The 15,471-nt window shown below is 33.7% G+C and overlaps 1 protein-coding gene across 2 annotated transcripts in view; it reads left to right on the top strand.

The window, feature by feature from the left end:
• Window positions 1–13,956, top strand: part of LOC112685431 (zinc finger protein 235-like) — a 76,270-nt gene extending 62,314 nt beyond the window's left edge. The window contains exons 7-8 of one of the 2 annotated variants that reach the window (XM_025557308.1): window positions 10,602–10,685; window positions 13,390–13,956. In XM_025557308.1, coding sequence (XP_025413093.1) covers window positions 10,602–10,685; window positions 13,390–13,625 — 320 coding nt within the window. In that variant the 3' untranslated portion in view covers window positions 13,626–13,956. The remainder of the gene's footprint in view (window positions 1–10,601; window positions 10,686–13,389) is intronic. The other variant, XM_025557309.1, reaches the window with a different exon arrangement.
• The last annotated feature ends 1,515 nt before the right edge of the window (window positions 13,957–15,471 follow it).

Raw genomic sequence — 15,471 nt, forward strand, 5'->3', positions numbered from 1 at the left:
TTGTTTTATCGTTTTATCAAACCATAACGCATGGTGGTGTTACATTGTCAACGGAAACGGCTGCGTTCTCCACGCAATATCCTGTAGTATATATCCACATAATAATGTAATTTATACGCACAAATTGGCTTCGTTAAATTTCGAAAACTTATGGCCCTCGTCGTATATTACACGTGGTGTTACACGCACATACACACTGCAAGGTATAAGAAACTCCTTCGTCTTCGTTTTGTTATTATTATCATCATCAGCTGCAAACTGCAATATGGTCGCGTGCCCGAACCGCTGCCGCCACAGTCGCATTAACGTTTTATAAATCAATGGGACAGGTGAATATAATATATAATATGCGTGTATGTGCGCGCGTAAGGACCGATGAGCAGGTGCTTCGACGACAGCGCAACGGAGAGAGTGCAACTAGATTAGTATCTCTGCGCGACCGAACCACCAGTTAAAAATACGTTCTTCCACAATTATACACGGTTCTTCTTTTCTTCCAATTTTTTCCTTTTAAATTACATTTTTTTTTTTAGCATTATTTATCTTTTATCCTTCATCCTCTCCTCCCACGTACACCTATATTATAATATACTCACACCGCTGGCTATCACGGGCGCTCGCATACCTACTCGTATTATAGTTACCACCGTTTTCTCCGTTACAGATGTATATTAGCGCGCACCATACGAATGGATTGAGTTTTTTCATTTTAACGATCCATATTCGTAGATACTACATACTATTATTATTATGTGCACATACCACCTGCACGGGTAGTAAAACTAAGACAACGCTTGTACAGAAATAATAGGTATCTTATTGACTGCGAACAGGTCTGAACTTCGGCGCGTTTAAAACATTAAACATCACGTGCTTTCTACAACGTCCGGTTCGTCTAAAAAAAATATCAATTAAATAAAACATTAGGTAATGCCGGGTCTTGTATTACAATATTCGAGTTGAATAATCCGGACACGCCCGGGTTAAATTAAACTAGAGAAATTTTTATTTCAATGTAAGTTTGAAAAATGTAAGTTAAAAAAACCGCAAAATCATAGTTTATCCAAATAACGGTTATTTTTATTCGGTTGTATTTTATTAATGTATCTTAATCGGTCATTATTAAAATTAACATATTACAAAGTATAAAATATTTTCAATAGCTAACCTAAATGTGAAAACATTTATACAGCAAATTTTCGAAATGGTATCCTCTAATTAGTACCTACACCAAGAAGAACTATTATGCAAACTTAAAATTCAAACGTTTTGTCGGTTTTGAATTTGATGTTTGATTATACGTGCATCGTATACGAGTACAGAAATAACATGATTTGATACAGAATTAATTAATACCCGATGATCCTATGTTTTACATGAAACACGAGTCCGTATTCCATTAAACAAAACTTGGAAAAACTGGATGATGAAGAATAATATTTTTACATTGAACATCAAATATTTTACAGAGTGTTCCGGAACTTACACCTAATGTAGGCGTAACTAGGGGGGCACAATAGTGTTTTTAGCACCTATATAATCTATATAATCTATAGTGATTACAGTAAAATACCATTGCATTTTATTTTCAGTAATTTTAGCGCCCCCAATATTTGGAGGGCTCTAGTTGCGCCCATGACACCTACGGATTTTATTGGATTTGAGAAATAAACACACCCATTATATCCTTTTCCATCATTTACTACTCGGTATTTTATCCAGTATTTCGGGGAGAAAAACATACTCAAATACACATTCGAGCGCTTTACAGCATGGAATACGCGAACCACAGTCGTTATGAAATATAACCACCAATGAAACCAGTGGTGCGTGTTGCGTATCATGTCTGTCGGTAAGCCACGAGAGTGCGTTTTAAGTATAGAGAAGGAACCGAGCACGAGGTTGAAAAATTACCGGTGCCGGAATAAAATGTTTGTTGATTGTGTTGAGCGAACGTGTCATTATATGCTTAATATGAATTACGACGCACGCGCGCGCGTATCTGATTTTCGATCGAAACAAACGATCGCTATGCGCTCAGCTGGTGCTACGCTCTGCCCAAAACCGATAAATTCTGAGCGGTTGTTTTCGTACGCAGATACATAGTAAAAATGCGCAATGACGCGTGTACGCTGTACATACCTCATTATTATTGAGAACAAATCAAGCGCACCTGCCGGTTTCAAAATCAACAGGTTTCGGTCGGTTTCATTACGTTTGCTTCTCTATGTGTAGATGCTGTTGCGAACGGTATGTGCTCGATTGACCGGTGGTATGGATCTCGAATGATATCCGAGACTTATCTCGATCACGACGTACACACGTGTTCGTTGATCGCAGTGTTTTACCGTTGGCGTATCGTAAGGTTCACGTTTTCGATCCATAGCGGCCGATCCATAGTGTATTCAAGTAAAATATCGACGAATCTATCTTCTTTCCAGATTAAGAAATAAAATATAACACGAATTATACATCGTCTTTCTCGGTTCAAAGATTTCTGGCCGTAACAAATACTTATATTATGAACGATAATGGACAAACGTATTATATCTACACTTGCATAGTAGTTGTTATTAAGAACCCGACCGGTCCTAGTTGAGTTATTGTTTTTTAATAAATCGTAACCGCATTACCGATGATAATGTTGTGCGACGGTAGAAACAGTGTTTCCGCGGTGTCGAACACAATTAATGCGTGCATAATAATGTAATTGCTTTGCGAAGAACTCCGGGGAAAATATTGTTTAAAAACAAATTAACTGCGACCGCGTGTACCATATTCGATAGTTCCGACCCTGTGCTCGTTTTTTTCGGTGTTATTTAATATTATATTTTCCAATCTTCTAAAGCCGCGTGCACGCGTACACACACGGGGATAGGTATTTTATGCGCGTGAACGTGTTAAATAATTGACTTCTCGTCCGAAACGTCCGTTCTCTATATTATCCTCGTCAATATGGTCCAATTACCGCGGTCGAATGATAAACGGCCAACTCTCTGCATGGGCTTGATGGGTATACCCGTTACCGCGCGGATTACAAACCGACGCGCGGCGGTTGATAACGAGAAAAAGAAACGTACGTGTGTCTAACCGCACGAGACAACAATAATGATAATGTTATGTGGGTGGCTTCTAATTTTATTTTATTTTTTCTGTTTTGTTTTAATGAATACAAGATACCATCGCTAGTCTCTTAATTGAGAACGTATCATCACTGTACTTGGTTTTGAGTATGGTACGAGTCAGTCCATAAATAATACCTTGTCAGTTGTAATTTATATGCCGGTATATTATATTTTATAAAGATACCGTATGTTTGGTGATTTTCATAACTATTTGACCTATGTGGTTAGCCATATCACGCCAACAACATTTCAATCCATAACTGATAAGGATAGTCAGAGCAGTGTTTACGTTAAATCATGGAAAATAGATTAATTAAATTTAAAAAATTTCAATCGAAACCACCAGTTGCTGAACAGTCTTCAGAAACACGCGTGCGAACGCAAATTTTATTACTCCGATACGCCATGAGTTTTATTTATTTAATGTTTTTGGATACGTATACATCAACAGTTTTCGTACGGTTGCTTTCGACAAAAAATATGTCTTACTGGTTAGTTTTCATATATCCGTACTGTTTTGAAATTTCATCACGATGGTCCATACGCGGTCTATATATATCGATCGATTGATTGAGTGCAGTGACATTTGAAATGGAGTCAATTGTTAAATGTCAATTATTCTTCAAAAGGATTCCTAAAGATTTCGATTGAAATCTGTGCGGAATAGAAAACGTATACACTCGCGTATGATACCGTGGTCACGGATTTGCACTACAAGTGAATAGATCTGCGTACACGCTGTGCATAGTATGTACAGAGTGCACGTTCCCGACTGTCTAGCGTTTTAATTTTTGAACCATTATACGTTGATACTATGTGATGCATTATTAGATAAGCGTTCCGAACATTTATGTAGGGCAACAAGGATAAAATAACAGGATCGGAGTACAGGAAAACAATCGGAACCCGTTGTCGTACAGCCCTAAGAATAATACCACGTCTCAAGGGCAATGCAATTCCCATAAGCTGCTCGCGCGTGACCTCTCGATGATGTTTCCAAATTAATTTGGAGAAAAAAAAAATCATCGATCATATCACATATACTCAACATAACGTTACAACGTCTAGACCGGTTCATTCTTCTTTTTTCGTGCGTTCGGATGTACAAATATGTAATGTACGTGTTTCTTTTTTTTTGGATTTATACTCGCCGTCGTCCGAATCGACCGCAGTCATTTATTACGTGTCCCTTACGGGAGACGCAGTCGACGTGTTCTGTCTTTGTCACAACGATTTCGATATCCGTCATTGGACGCACGTGTGTTTATAACAGAAATAATAACAACTATCGTTATTACGCGGACGTCGTCGTCAGCGCAAACCGAACCGGTTATGTGAATATTCTCCGGGATTATCGAAAAACCGAATATTACGCGTGGCATGTCAGGTTAGCGGCAGGGTGCACAAGGGGTTCGGTTATTGTTTGACGGTTGCCGCTACTATCAGAGTAAACGTACGGTAACATGTTTATGTTTATATCTCACACCGAGGATAAGCCTTCGATTTACATAATATTATCACACGTAATATTTTGTACACACTATTATGTTTTAATCCGACCTTTCGACGTAACGTCGCGGCTGCAGATGCCGACTGCGTTGTCGAGAGCGGAGACGATGACAAACGTGTCGTCTGCGTGTCTTGTCCAACGTCATCGCCGTTCAGTCGTTTCGAAATAATATTATAATGTATTACACGCATTCGTGGAATACTTACGAATCGTTCATTTTTAAACTACCATGGCTGAACGAGTACAGCACCGGGATCGGTAACTTTGTAAACTTTCGACACATTCGCATGATAACGTATTTCACGCTTCGATCGATCAATCGCTACCGTCGGACGTATGTAAAAGACCATACGATATTTTTTGCTTGAAAAATCGGCCGACGCTTGCAGCGGTTTCATTAACCAAGAATATCAGGGATGGACTGTGAAAAAGTATACCCTTATACCAAGGGATCTTTCATCAATAAGTGCCAAGCAGCCATGATTAAATAATTACACTTCTAAAATCTTCATTATTTTTTTATATAGATTAGAATTATTTATACATTTATTACAATAAACTAATTATTATTATAAACATTATAATCCGTTGCTGATTTAAATGAAAATGTTGAAGAATATGTTTTACTATATCATACTTATCATTATATAGGATTAATAATTGAATATAAGTGTATATTGGCATTTAATAATATAAAAAAAAGTTATTATTTCTCTAAATCGATCAAAAAGGGTGCCTTCTACGATTCTAGTACAGTAGACTTTTACCGGCTCAGTCTGTCCCTAATTAATATGCAGTCGATCTGTTCCTATACAAATCTGCCAGAAGCTATCCAAAAGACGAACGAAACTGTACAATCAGCGATCGCAGTGTCATTGCTAATGTCGTGTATTGTAATAATAATTATTATTGAAAAGCGAAAATGATTGTCAAACTCTGGAAGTATTAACAATCAAATTTTGTCATAATTTCTAAATATCAATGACAATGTTAATATGTTAACGTTTTATCGGGTATTTTAATTATAATATTTATGAATAAGTCCTGTTTAAATGAATGGTATTCGGTGAGTACGATAAACGTAATTTAAATTGGAAAATACATTATTGTTGTCGACCTATAAATGATTACACAGACTTTATATGGAATTATATTACGGATTACATAACATGTTTGGAACAGTAACATATCCATGGAGTACTGTCGCATTTTATTGACTTTATGATAATGTGAACACAGAAAACACTTTGGAGTATTATCCTTGATTTTAAATTAAATTTAATAATTCTACCCAGAACCACTAACCACTAAACTGTTCTTTTTCACTAGGCAGAATTTTTTTTTTATACATATTTATATATATTTTAAATTTAATTGATACCTAGATGACGTTTGAGATTTTTTGACCTGATAATATTCAGCTTAGTTATTATTATTATTAAATATTGTTATTATTTATTTATTATCTTATGGTTAAAATAAATCGATTCATTTTGGGTTTTAAAATTTAAATAAAATTGACAATAATTGAAATATAAAAATTCTACGATTATTTATATGCCTCATAAGAGATAATATTTAAATTCATTTTCGAAATACTATTAGGATACACATCGAATGTACAGTATTTTCGTGTTACTAAACTCGCGATACGTAATTAGTATCATAACATTGTAATTGTTTGTCGTAATTTGAAACAATAAAAAAAAATTATATATACTTGTATTTGATTAAAGATAATTGGGTAAAAATGAATAAAATATTTTATTCAAACTGTCGCATAATATAAACCTTATCTCGGAAAACATGAATAATTTTGAACCATGTAATTTTTAAGTAAAATAAAATTCCCAATTCACCGAGATGATGCATGCAGTTCTAAAATTCTATTTGTCTGAAAAAGTGCACGGAATCACATAATGTTGAAATTACAAGTATAGTATTTTCATTATATCAGAATACAATGTTGTTAGAAATCAAATCAAATACATCATATCAATACATTTCTTATAGTTTTTATAATTATTTATTAGTTATTTATAATTCTTATCAAAATTTGCTAAATCAATATTTACGTAATAAAATTAAAAGTATATAATTATTGGATTTGCGAAGTTCTCTTAACGTGTAGATGAGCTTTTTTATAATTATAATTTCTTATGTACACATAACATGTGACATTACGATCCTTACGTTACAATGTTACATCATACAGTTTTCTCTCGGAAAAATATAACAATAAAAACAATAATATCGATATCCATTTTAATGGAGGCAAAAAAGAAGTGTGTCTACACTTAGCGTATAGTGTGTCTGCTAGGCCGGCTATCACGCTGCTCTGTCGTGCGTCCAAAGTTCGACCGCTATTTACTCGTCGCACGTTCGTAACCGTCATACAAGTATAGATACTTACTTACCTACTTGCACTATATTAGATACACACACACACACACATACATATGCACAGATCTCGATACGTAAATATAATAATAACAACAAAAGTGCTTATATATATATATATATATATATATATATATATATATATGTAATAATATAAAGTGCGCGTAGTGTGTATCAGTCGCTAGTATCTCTCGCACGGGATAATAATGTAATATAACAGCGGAAAACGGGAGCAGAGAAGCACGACAACCCGGTAAATAATAGAGTGTACACGCATATATTATACTGCGCAAAAGCTAATCTACCGTGCACATGTAGTTGGAATGTGGAGCGTTGAAAATTCTTATCTCGCGCGATTTTATTTTCCCGTTCTCTTGCGCGCAGGCTCTCGCATCGAGAGAACATCATCATCATCATCATCATCTCGTCGTCGTCCACTCACGCGTATCTTTACGTGTATGTACACATAATATACGTAACTGCTACAGTATAATATAACAACAAGTTGTATACGGTGGTGGTATGTGTGTTCTAGGACAAAAATAAAAAATAAAACTTCTTAAAAAAAAATATCCATACGACTTACTTATAAATATTACGTGCCTATACGTATATATTTATCAATCGCACTGAAGCCACGTGAGTAAATTAACTTGTAATTGCAGGCGGTTCATTAACATAAACACGGTCGTGCACCATATTTATCTGCTACTTATATCTCTTCTACCCTGCGCGACCCGCGTGCATAAATATACGCACACGCATCTGCGAGCATACGCCGTGCGTATAATAACGTCGTCGTCGTCGATAGATTATTATTGGCTGATGTTGATTTACGCGTGGTTAGAAACAGTGTTCGATTGAAAGTTTTACAACATAATTTGATGCGTTCATAGGACAAAGTTCTGCGCATCAAGTTCATAATACTATCCGTTTATTGTTTTTTTTTATTAAAACAAATGTTCCACCGTATCATCAACGTTATTTTTCTCGAAAGATTAAGCTATTTCTTTGTTGCCCCTGTATTGCAGGCGAAATATGACATTTTCATCACTTAACCAATAATGTGTTACAATAACAATTTTCAGTGTTTTTCTCTATTGTTTACAAATCGTTTGTTCTGCGTTTATTTTTTTTCACAAAGGGATGTAAGAGATAAAATATAGACAATAATATATAAATATGTATTGGTTTTAGTATACTCGTACGTGCGGTCTATGGAACAAAATTACTGTATTATTTTATAGTTTATTTTTTATAATACACTTTGTCCCGTAAAAGTTTATTGAACGGAAAATTTAGCAATGATAATCAAATCTATTATTATAATAATTCGCTTTACTAAAAACTATATTTAATAATTATTTTAAATAAATGTGAATGCTTTAGTGAAAAATTAAAACGATAGTTGTTTGTAAAATCTAAAGATTATCTTATTTTATAGAGTTTATTTTTCTAAAAATGTTGATGGTCCCATTTCTTGATTCCATAAACTTCATAACTATACTTTATTTTTTTTTTTTTTATACAAATGACATCTTGATCAATAAATCTTCGTGAGATAAAATTTATTTTAACCTATAGTGTCGTCGTTCATTGAATACTTCCCTGGCTGTATAGGTACTGGGTAACTATCAGAAGTCGTTCACGCGGAAAGAGTAAATGATTATATTGTGGTAATATGTATATTATAATTATTTATATTCTTCTGATATTGTAGTATATTTAGGACATCAAGTATTTTTGGTGTTCGACTTAGTAGTAATTAGTAAATATTTCTTTGCAAATGTACGAACACTGCACATTTTCACGTTCGCATTAGTTTTACACTAAGAAAAAATATATTTATTTATTTTAAATATGTTTAAAATCACTCGAGTAAGAAAATCTAATATCAGTTCAGCTACTATTTTATGATAAAATTATAGGTGGTGTGTTTTTTATATTCACCATTAAACGTTGAATGGAAAATCTTATAAAATCAGGTAAAAGATTAAGTTTTATTATTCTACCATTTTATATCTTCGACCACATATCACGCGGCTATTGGGATCGCGTAGGACACTACTACAAATTATAATAAGTAGATCGAAAGCATTCGGTGTTTCCGCTCCCATAATCGTATATAATATATGAGGGGCTGATTACAGTTAACAAATTCTAAGGGTGGGAGGTTAAACCAGTTTTTTTCCTCGGAATAATAATTATTGTAATTTAGTTGCATTTGCAATTTGACCTGTTCTTGTACGTTTGTAAATTTTTGTTCCGTCTCTTGTAATCCGGACTCGTATATAAAAACGCACTTGCACACACAGACCTATTATATGTAGTTTGTGTGAATGCATTTTTATTGATTTGTACATTATATAGTAGTCATGTACAAATTAAACGCTATTTTCCGCTTCTTGTCGATATGAGAAAATTATTATTTCTCGTTGCCTATTGTGTTTTTGAATATCCGATCAAACGTGCATATAGTAGATGAAAAGATGAGAAAACATTTTAACAAATTATACCAAGCGTGTAATATGGAATCGTAATGCGCATGTGATGAGTGGAAATCAAATAAAACCCGAATCAAATCTAGTCGATTTAATTTATTTTTGTTTAATACGATATGATTAGAGTCTTATGAATAATACCACTATTAAGTATTTTATTTAACTCGTATCTATATATATATATATATATATACAGATTCTCATAATATGAAATGGGGAGGGTTGTCTAAGATAAGTAAACTTGTCAATGACTAAATACGAACGAAAATTACCGCGTGGGAAAACTTCTATTGGAGTATTACTCTTGTTTCGTATCTATGAGTGTAAGAATAAACTGATCGGACAATGCCGACCAGAAGTCTGCTGATAACGTTTGGTAATCGCACGCACTGATGTATATAAGGCTTTGACTGTATGCAAATAGATCGCAAGTATAATTTACCGTAGAAACGATAAAACTATTCGAAAATCTTCACTAGTCGTGCTGATATAATGCATTTTTGTTGAACGTTTATTTGAAAATTGCATTAAATTGATACGCGCGCATAAAGAGTGATTGTTGGACGGTCGTATGATACAATTGTACGTTGTACTTATTATTATATACGTTTATTACACACACACACACACACACACACACACACACACACACACACACACACACACACACACACACACACACACACACGCGCGCGCGCGCGCACGCGTAGTAGCGGCAGAGACTATAATGCCATTCACGAAGATTACGCTGGCGTATGGAAGTGTTCAGTAGCAGTAGTGTATTTTGTTGAAGGGGGAGAGCTTGTAGAAATTTCTTTGCCTTATTATAGCGACAGCGCGGTGACGTTTGAATTGAACAATGCGATATCTAATTAAAACGATCTCGAAACAATCGGATTACGCGGCACATATCCTTTAGCGGAGATGATACTTGCACATCATGATAGTATGGGTGCACAAAGTAGAATAAACTAATTTGACACACCGAAAAAAAAAACTTTGGCAATGTAGTTGTACAGAGGATATAACATACGACTATAATTTTTTTTTATCTTCTTTTCGCAGGGGACAAACCGCACGCTTGCGAACTATGCCAAAAGAAATTTGCCCTAGCATGCAACCTAAGAGCGCACATGAAGACCCACGAGAGTAAGTGAACCGTTTTTGTACTTAATTAACCCGTTTACGTGTACGTAATTAGTGTATCCTACACCAGGTATCTATAAAATCATTGAGAAATTATCATTCATAATAACATCGTTTTACGACTGCAAGACAGACGTTCGTTGTATCGTTACGATTGTTATTTTTTTCTTTTTTTTTTTACGCGTCCGCGTGTAACCTATGAGTACCTATTACCTGTAATAAATCTGATGGCGAATCTTGAAGGGAACCGATTCATTAGAGTCGGGTATAGTTATTAAATATATAGTGGTCGGTGTTGTGGTGTAACGTCGCGCATAACATGTAATTTCCATGGTCCTTACGTATTACGTACGCAGAAGTACTCGCACAATATATATATGTATGTATTAAAGGGCAATCCTATATAGATACATATCGTCTTAGAACTATATAATAATGAATAGTCAAATGTGTGTTATTTATTATTTATTTTTTTTTTTTTTTTTTTGTATGGGCTGTACGATTACCTGGCTTATCCGAGTATGTATAATAATAAGTTCGGTGTGATTATGTATACATCTACATGCATGTGTGTGTGTGTGTTTTGGATATGTATACAGGTATGTGTATGCGCACGAGCACTATATATATATATCTGCAGCTTTTTACATCCATAGTACTTTATGCGCACGTTTGTGCATCAGAATATTATTCAGATGACCACCGAAAACGATATTATATTCATCTAAGCGAATTCGATATTTTCGCGTGTGATTGCATGTTTTACACCTCAGTAATAATTATTATTTGTACCCGTATTCAATTTAATATATTATGCGCTACACGTAATATTAAACTTTATTCGATGGCCTATTCGATTGCCACCGAGTGTAAAAAAACGATCGTATGAAAGAGTACCATGCGCAGACATTTGTGAGTAGTTGATAATCAACCAATGCATAAAGTTATAGAACGTTTCTTGTTTATTGATATTGATTTTTGATCCATGCGATTTTGGCGTAACGTAAATTAGATAAAATGATGGGCAATCAGTAGTAAATTACGATTAGACACCGGATCGATGGTTTGCAACCTATGGCTTCGGATCTACATGCGGTTCTTCAGGTTGTAATCTGCGATACGACTCAAAAACTCTTCTTTATACATAAAAGTCATATATGTATGACTAGGAAAAAAGGGTTATACAAACCTCTTTGGACATAACGGTTTTGTAACTTATTTTTTAAAAAAATGGCTCTTACCCACGAATTTGTTGTGGACCCCTGCACTAGATATCTATATACTATATGAAATTCAAGCGAGAATAAAGCGTAATTATATAATATATTACATAGTTATTTGAGAATGGGAGAAAAATAATACACTTAGGTGTTCACAATGTACATATTGTGTTTATACTAAAATTCCGTTGGTACATATTTTATACGCTGTACGTAGCATACTACACCTCAAGTCACTGACCTAATACACACTAAGTAATTTTTATGTATTTAAATATAATAGGTATATCTCAACAGAACATTTTCGATACATTAAAATATATTATTATATTGTCCTAGATTGTTAAGTGTTGATATAGGCCTAATGTTACTTTTAAAATACTAAATAAAAATTAATTTTAACTAAAAAATGAATTCTGGAAAGAGAGGGTTATAATCACCGAATCCTTTCTTCCGTGGGTTTCGCCATCAATTGTAGTAGTTTAATAGTAATCTTTAACGTCTTCAAACTCGTAACTGATCTGAAACGTATAAGAACGAAATATAGTGAAAGAAAATGAAATTATATTTTTATTTTATTTTTGCGTGCAGATATTTTAAGATACATGATTTTACTTCACCGAGGCAGAGCCCAAATTCATTACATCATTTTTTTTTTTTTCAAAATGGAATTTTTCCACGTTTTCCCATCGCTGCTACCAAACGCGATCACACTAACGACGTATTATTATTATTATTATTATTATTATTATACTTTATACGGGTGGGCGTCGTTTTCGCGTGTACTGTGTGTTTATAAGCGGCTAAAAACCTGTTGTGAAAGACTATTCATCCCCTTCTCACCATTGAAACAACTCACATTATTGCCGGGAATCAGTCTAAATATACACTGGGTGTCTAATCCCTTATACCGTTATTGGCAAAATCCACGTACCTGTTTACCTGTGTGTACCTTTTTCGTGGACCAGTCTCGTGTGTGTGTTTGCCGCGAAAATTGTCCTCGGATTATCCGTGGCGCCTGTAAAGACGAGAAATAATAGTAATAATAGTACTACCCAAATTAATAGACGTATATTGTTGTCCGTCCCGCACATTTAGTCGTTCCTCGAGCATTTTGACGCCCACCGAATTACTCTTCTTCGATAGGTAACTATTTAAGTGGATGGGTATATACATTAAAGGCGAATACGGTGGATGATTATGGTGACCTACGAAAAAAAAAATCCACTTATACACTTTTGTACGTCTTACCCGCTACACAGTGATTATATAGTGGGTCGCGAAAATAGAGTCTGTTCGTTATTTGGTGATGCTCGACATTTTTGTCAAGACTTAAACGATTAAAACTGAATTAAATAACAATTTCCCGGTAATATGTTGAAACGATTACGGAGATCTGAATACGCTGTTGAACAACAACGCTGCAGCTCGGGGCTCATTATAAAACAATTTTTTATACAGTATTTTTTTTTTCTTTCTGTCAACAGGTGAAACTCAAGAAGAATGTAACAAGTGCGGTAAGGTGTACATGGCACCGGAATCGGACAAGGGTCGAGGCACGTGTCCCGAGTGCGCCCCACCACCGTCGATCGTTATCATGAAGACCGACGGCGGTGGGTCACCATCACCTGCGGACGACGCATCTTATGGCGGCAATTCAACGGTCGACTCGGAGGACAGCCGATGCTCATCGATGGGATCCATGGAGGGCAAAGGCATATGAAGGAAATAGCAGTGCAGAACGGGCGGTGTGTGGGCCACTACCGGGTTTTAATTAAAAACGAAAAAATAAAAGATAAATATAAACAAATAATAAAATAAAGTACCTATTTAGACATTTTTCGTGTTGGAACATCTACGTACCTGTGCACGGTGTGTACAGTTGTCTAATAATCGTATGTGCTCGGTGCCGACCAAAAATAACGCCAGCAGCTCTTCTGCGAGACAATATTATAAATAACGTGTTTTATGTGTTCGATGACATGCAGACCTGATCGTTGACTATGCCGAAAAGAAAGAATAAAAAAAAAAAAAAGGAACGAAACGGAATAAAATGAAAAAGCACTTAAGCTATATCGATTTTTGTGTTTTAACGAGCGGGTCGAATAAAAAAATGTTTACGAGCTATCGGAAGAACAATGTCGTAAAACAGACGTAATTAATGTGAATCGAGGTTTTTTTTTTTTTTATATACAACTCTTGTTAATTAATGCGCCAGCATAATCTACATAAGATATATATTTATGCGAGTGTTCAAAGATAGAGGCACACAGCTACCTGAATGAATATTATACATTATTACTATTATCTCATCAGTTTGTAAATTTCAAATCATTTTCCCTCCTCCCTCTCATTAACCTTGTTATTCGATAGGTGTTTATATCGCGGTATATAAATAAATATTTATTTTTTTTATTGCAGAGCAATTCAATATGATATATAGTTTTGTACATATATTATTTTCGTCGAAAACCGAACGAGTTTGTACATTTTATTATTATTTCTAGTCACTTTATTATTATTAATATTATTATTATTTTCATTCATTTATTATTATAATCATTTTATAACTATTTTTAAATATATTTAGACAAACGGTGTATTTATTTGTATTGTAATATTATATTATAATTTATCCATCGCGTAATATATTTGAATTAGGTTTGTAGTATTATTCGTAAAAAAACATTGTTTTTATTTTTATTTTTTATAAAAAAAAAAATGAAATATTTGTTTCATGTGTAAAATGTACTATATAAGTATAAATTTATAAATATAAAAATTTATATTTTTAATTTTAATTTAATTTTTTTATTTTATGGTTTACGGTTTTCCTAATTTGCAAAAAGGAAGTAAATAAACGAACCGATCAAACGCACATTACTGAGTACCGGTAGGTATTCAATATATATATTCAATCATTATAAATAATGAAAAATCAACAAATTCGAAAAAAAGAAATGTAAGTAAAACTAAAAACGGTATAGGTTAGGATTATGTTATTAGTTTTATATTGTTTTTTAATGTTGTTGAAATAACATTAAATCGTGTATCATTAGTAATTTTGAACAACTAGGTGAATAATATTAGGAATTATATTATGTGGTTATTGTTTTTATTCTAGATGTACACCGAAATTGTGATAATTAATCAACACAATTTAAAAAAAAAACTTAACTTTCCTAAGAGATCATAGATTAATTCATTTGAATTATCATAATTCAAATTATTGATAAACTATAAAAAATCATACGTTGTTTGAAAGCTGATTTTTGATAAGAATATGAAATTTAAACTGCTGTATAGCAATTTATAATGTTATCAAGCCCAAATATGGTTAGGTTTCATGTATTTCTCAAAAATATGTAAAAATATAAGATAACTTTTATAGCTATGTTAAATGTTTTGAGCTTGATATTTAAATCAAATTCGGTGTATTGACTGAATTTTACACGTATCGGAGATTATTATCCGATTCTCATCTACATTCTTCTTCGGTGATAAACAGAACAGTTTTTAATATTTATCAATGTATATTGTAGTATTCTACAAATATATGCAACCTACAG

The sequence above is a fragment of the Sipha flava genome, unplaced genomic scaffold (assembly GCF_003268045.1).
Source record: "Sipha flava isolate LNK unplaced genomic scaffold, YSA_version1 276_pilon_pilon, whole genome shotgun sequence".
NCBI lineage: Eukaryota > Metazoa > Arthropoda > Insecta > Hemiptera > Aphididae > Sipha > Sipha flava.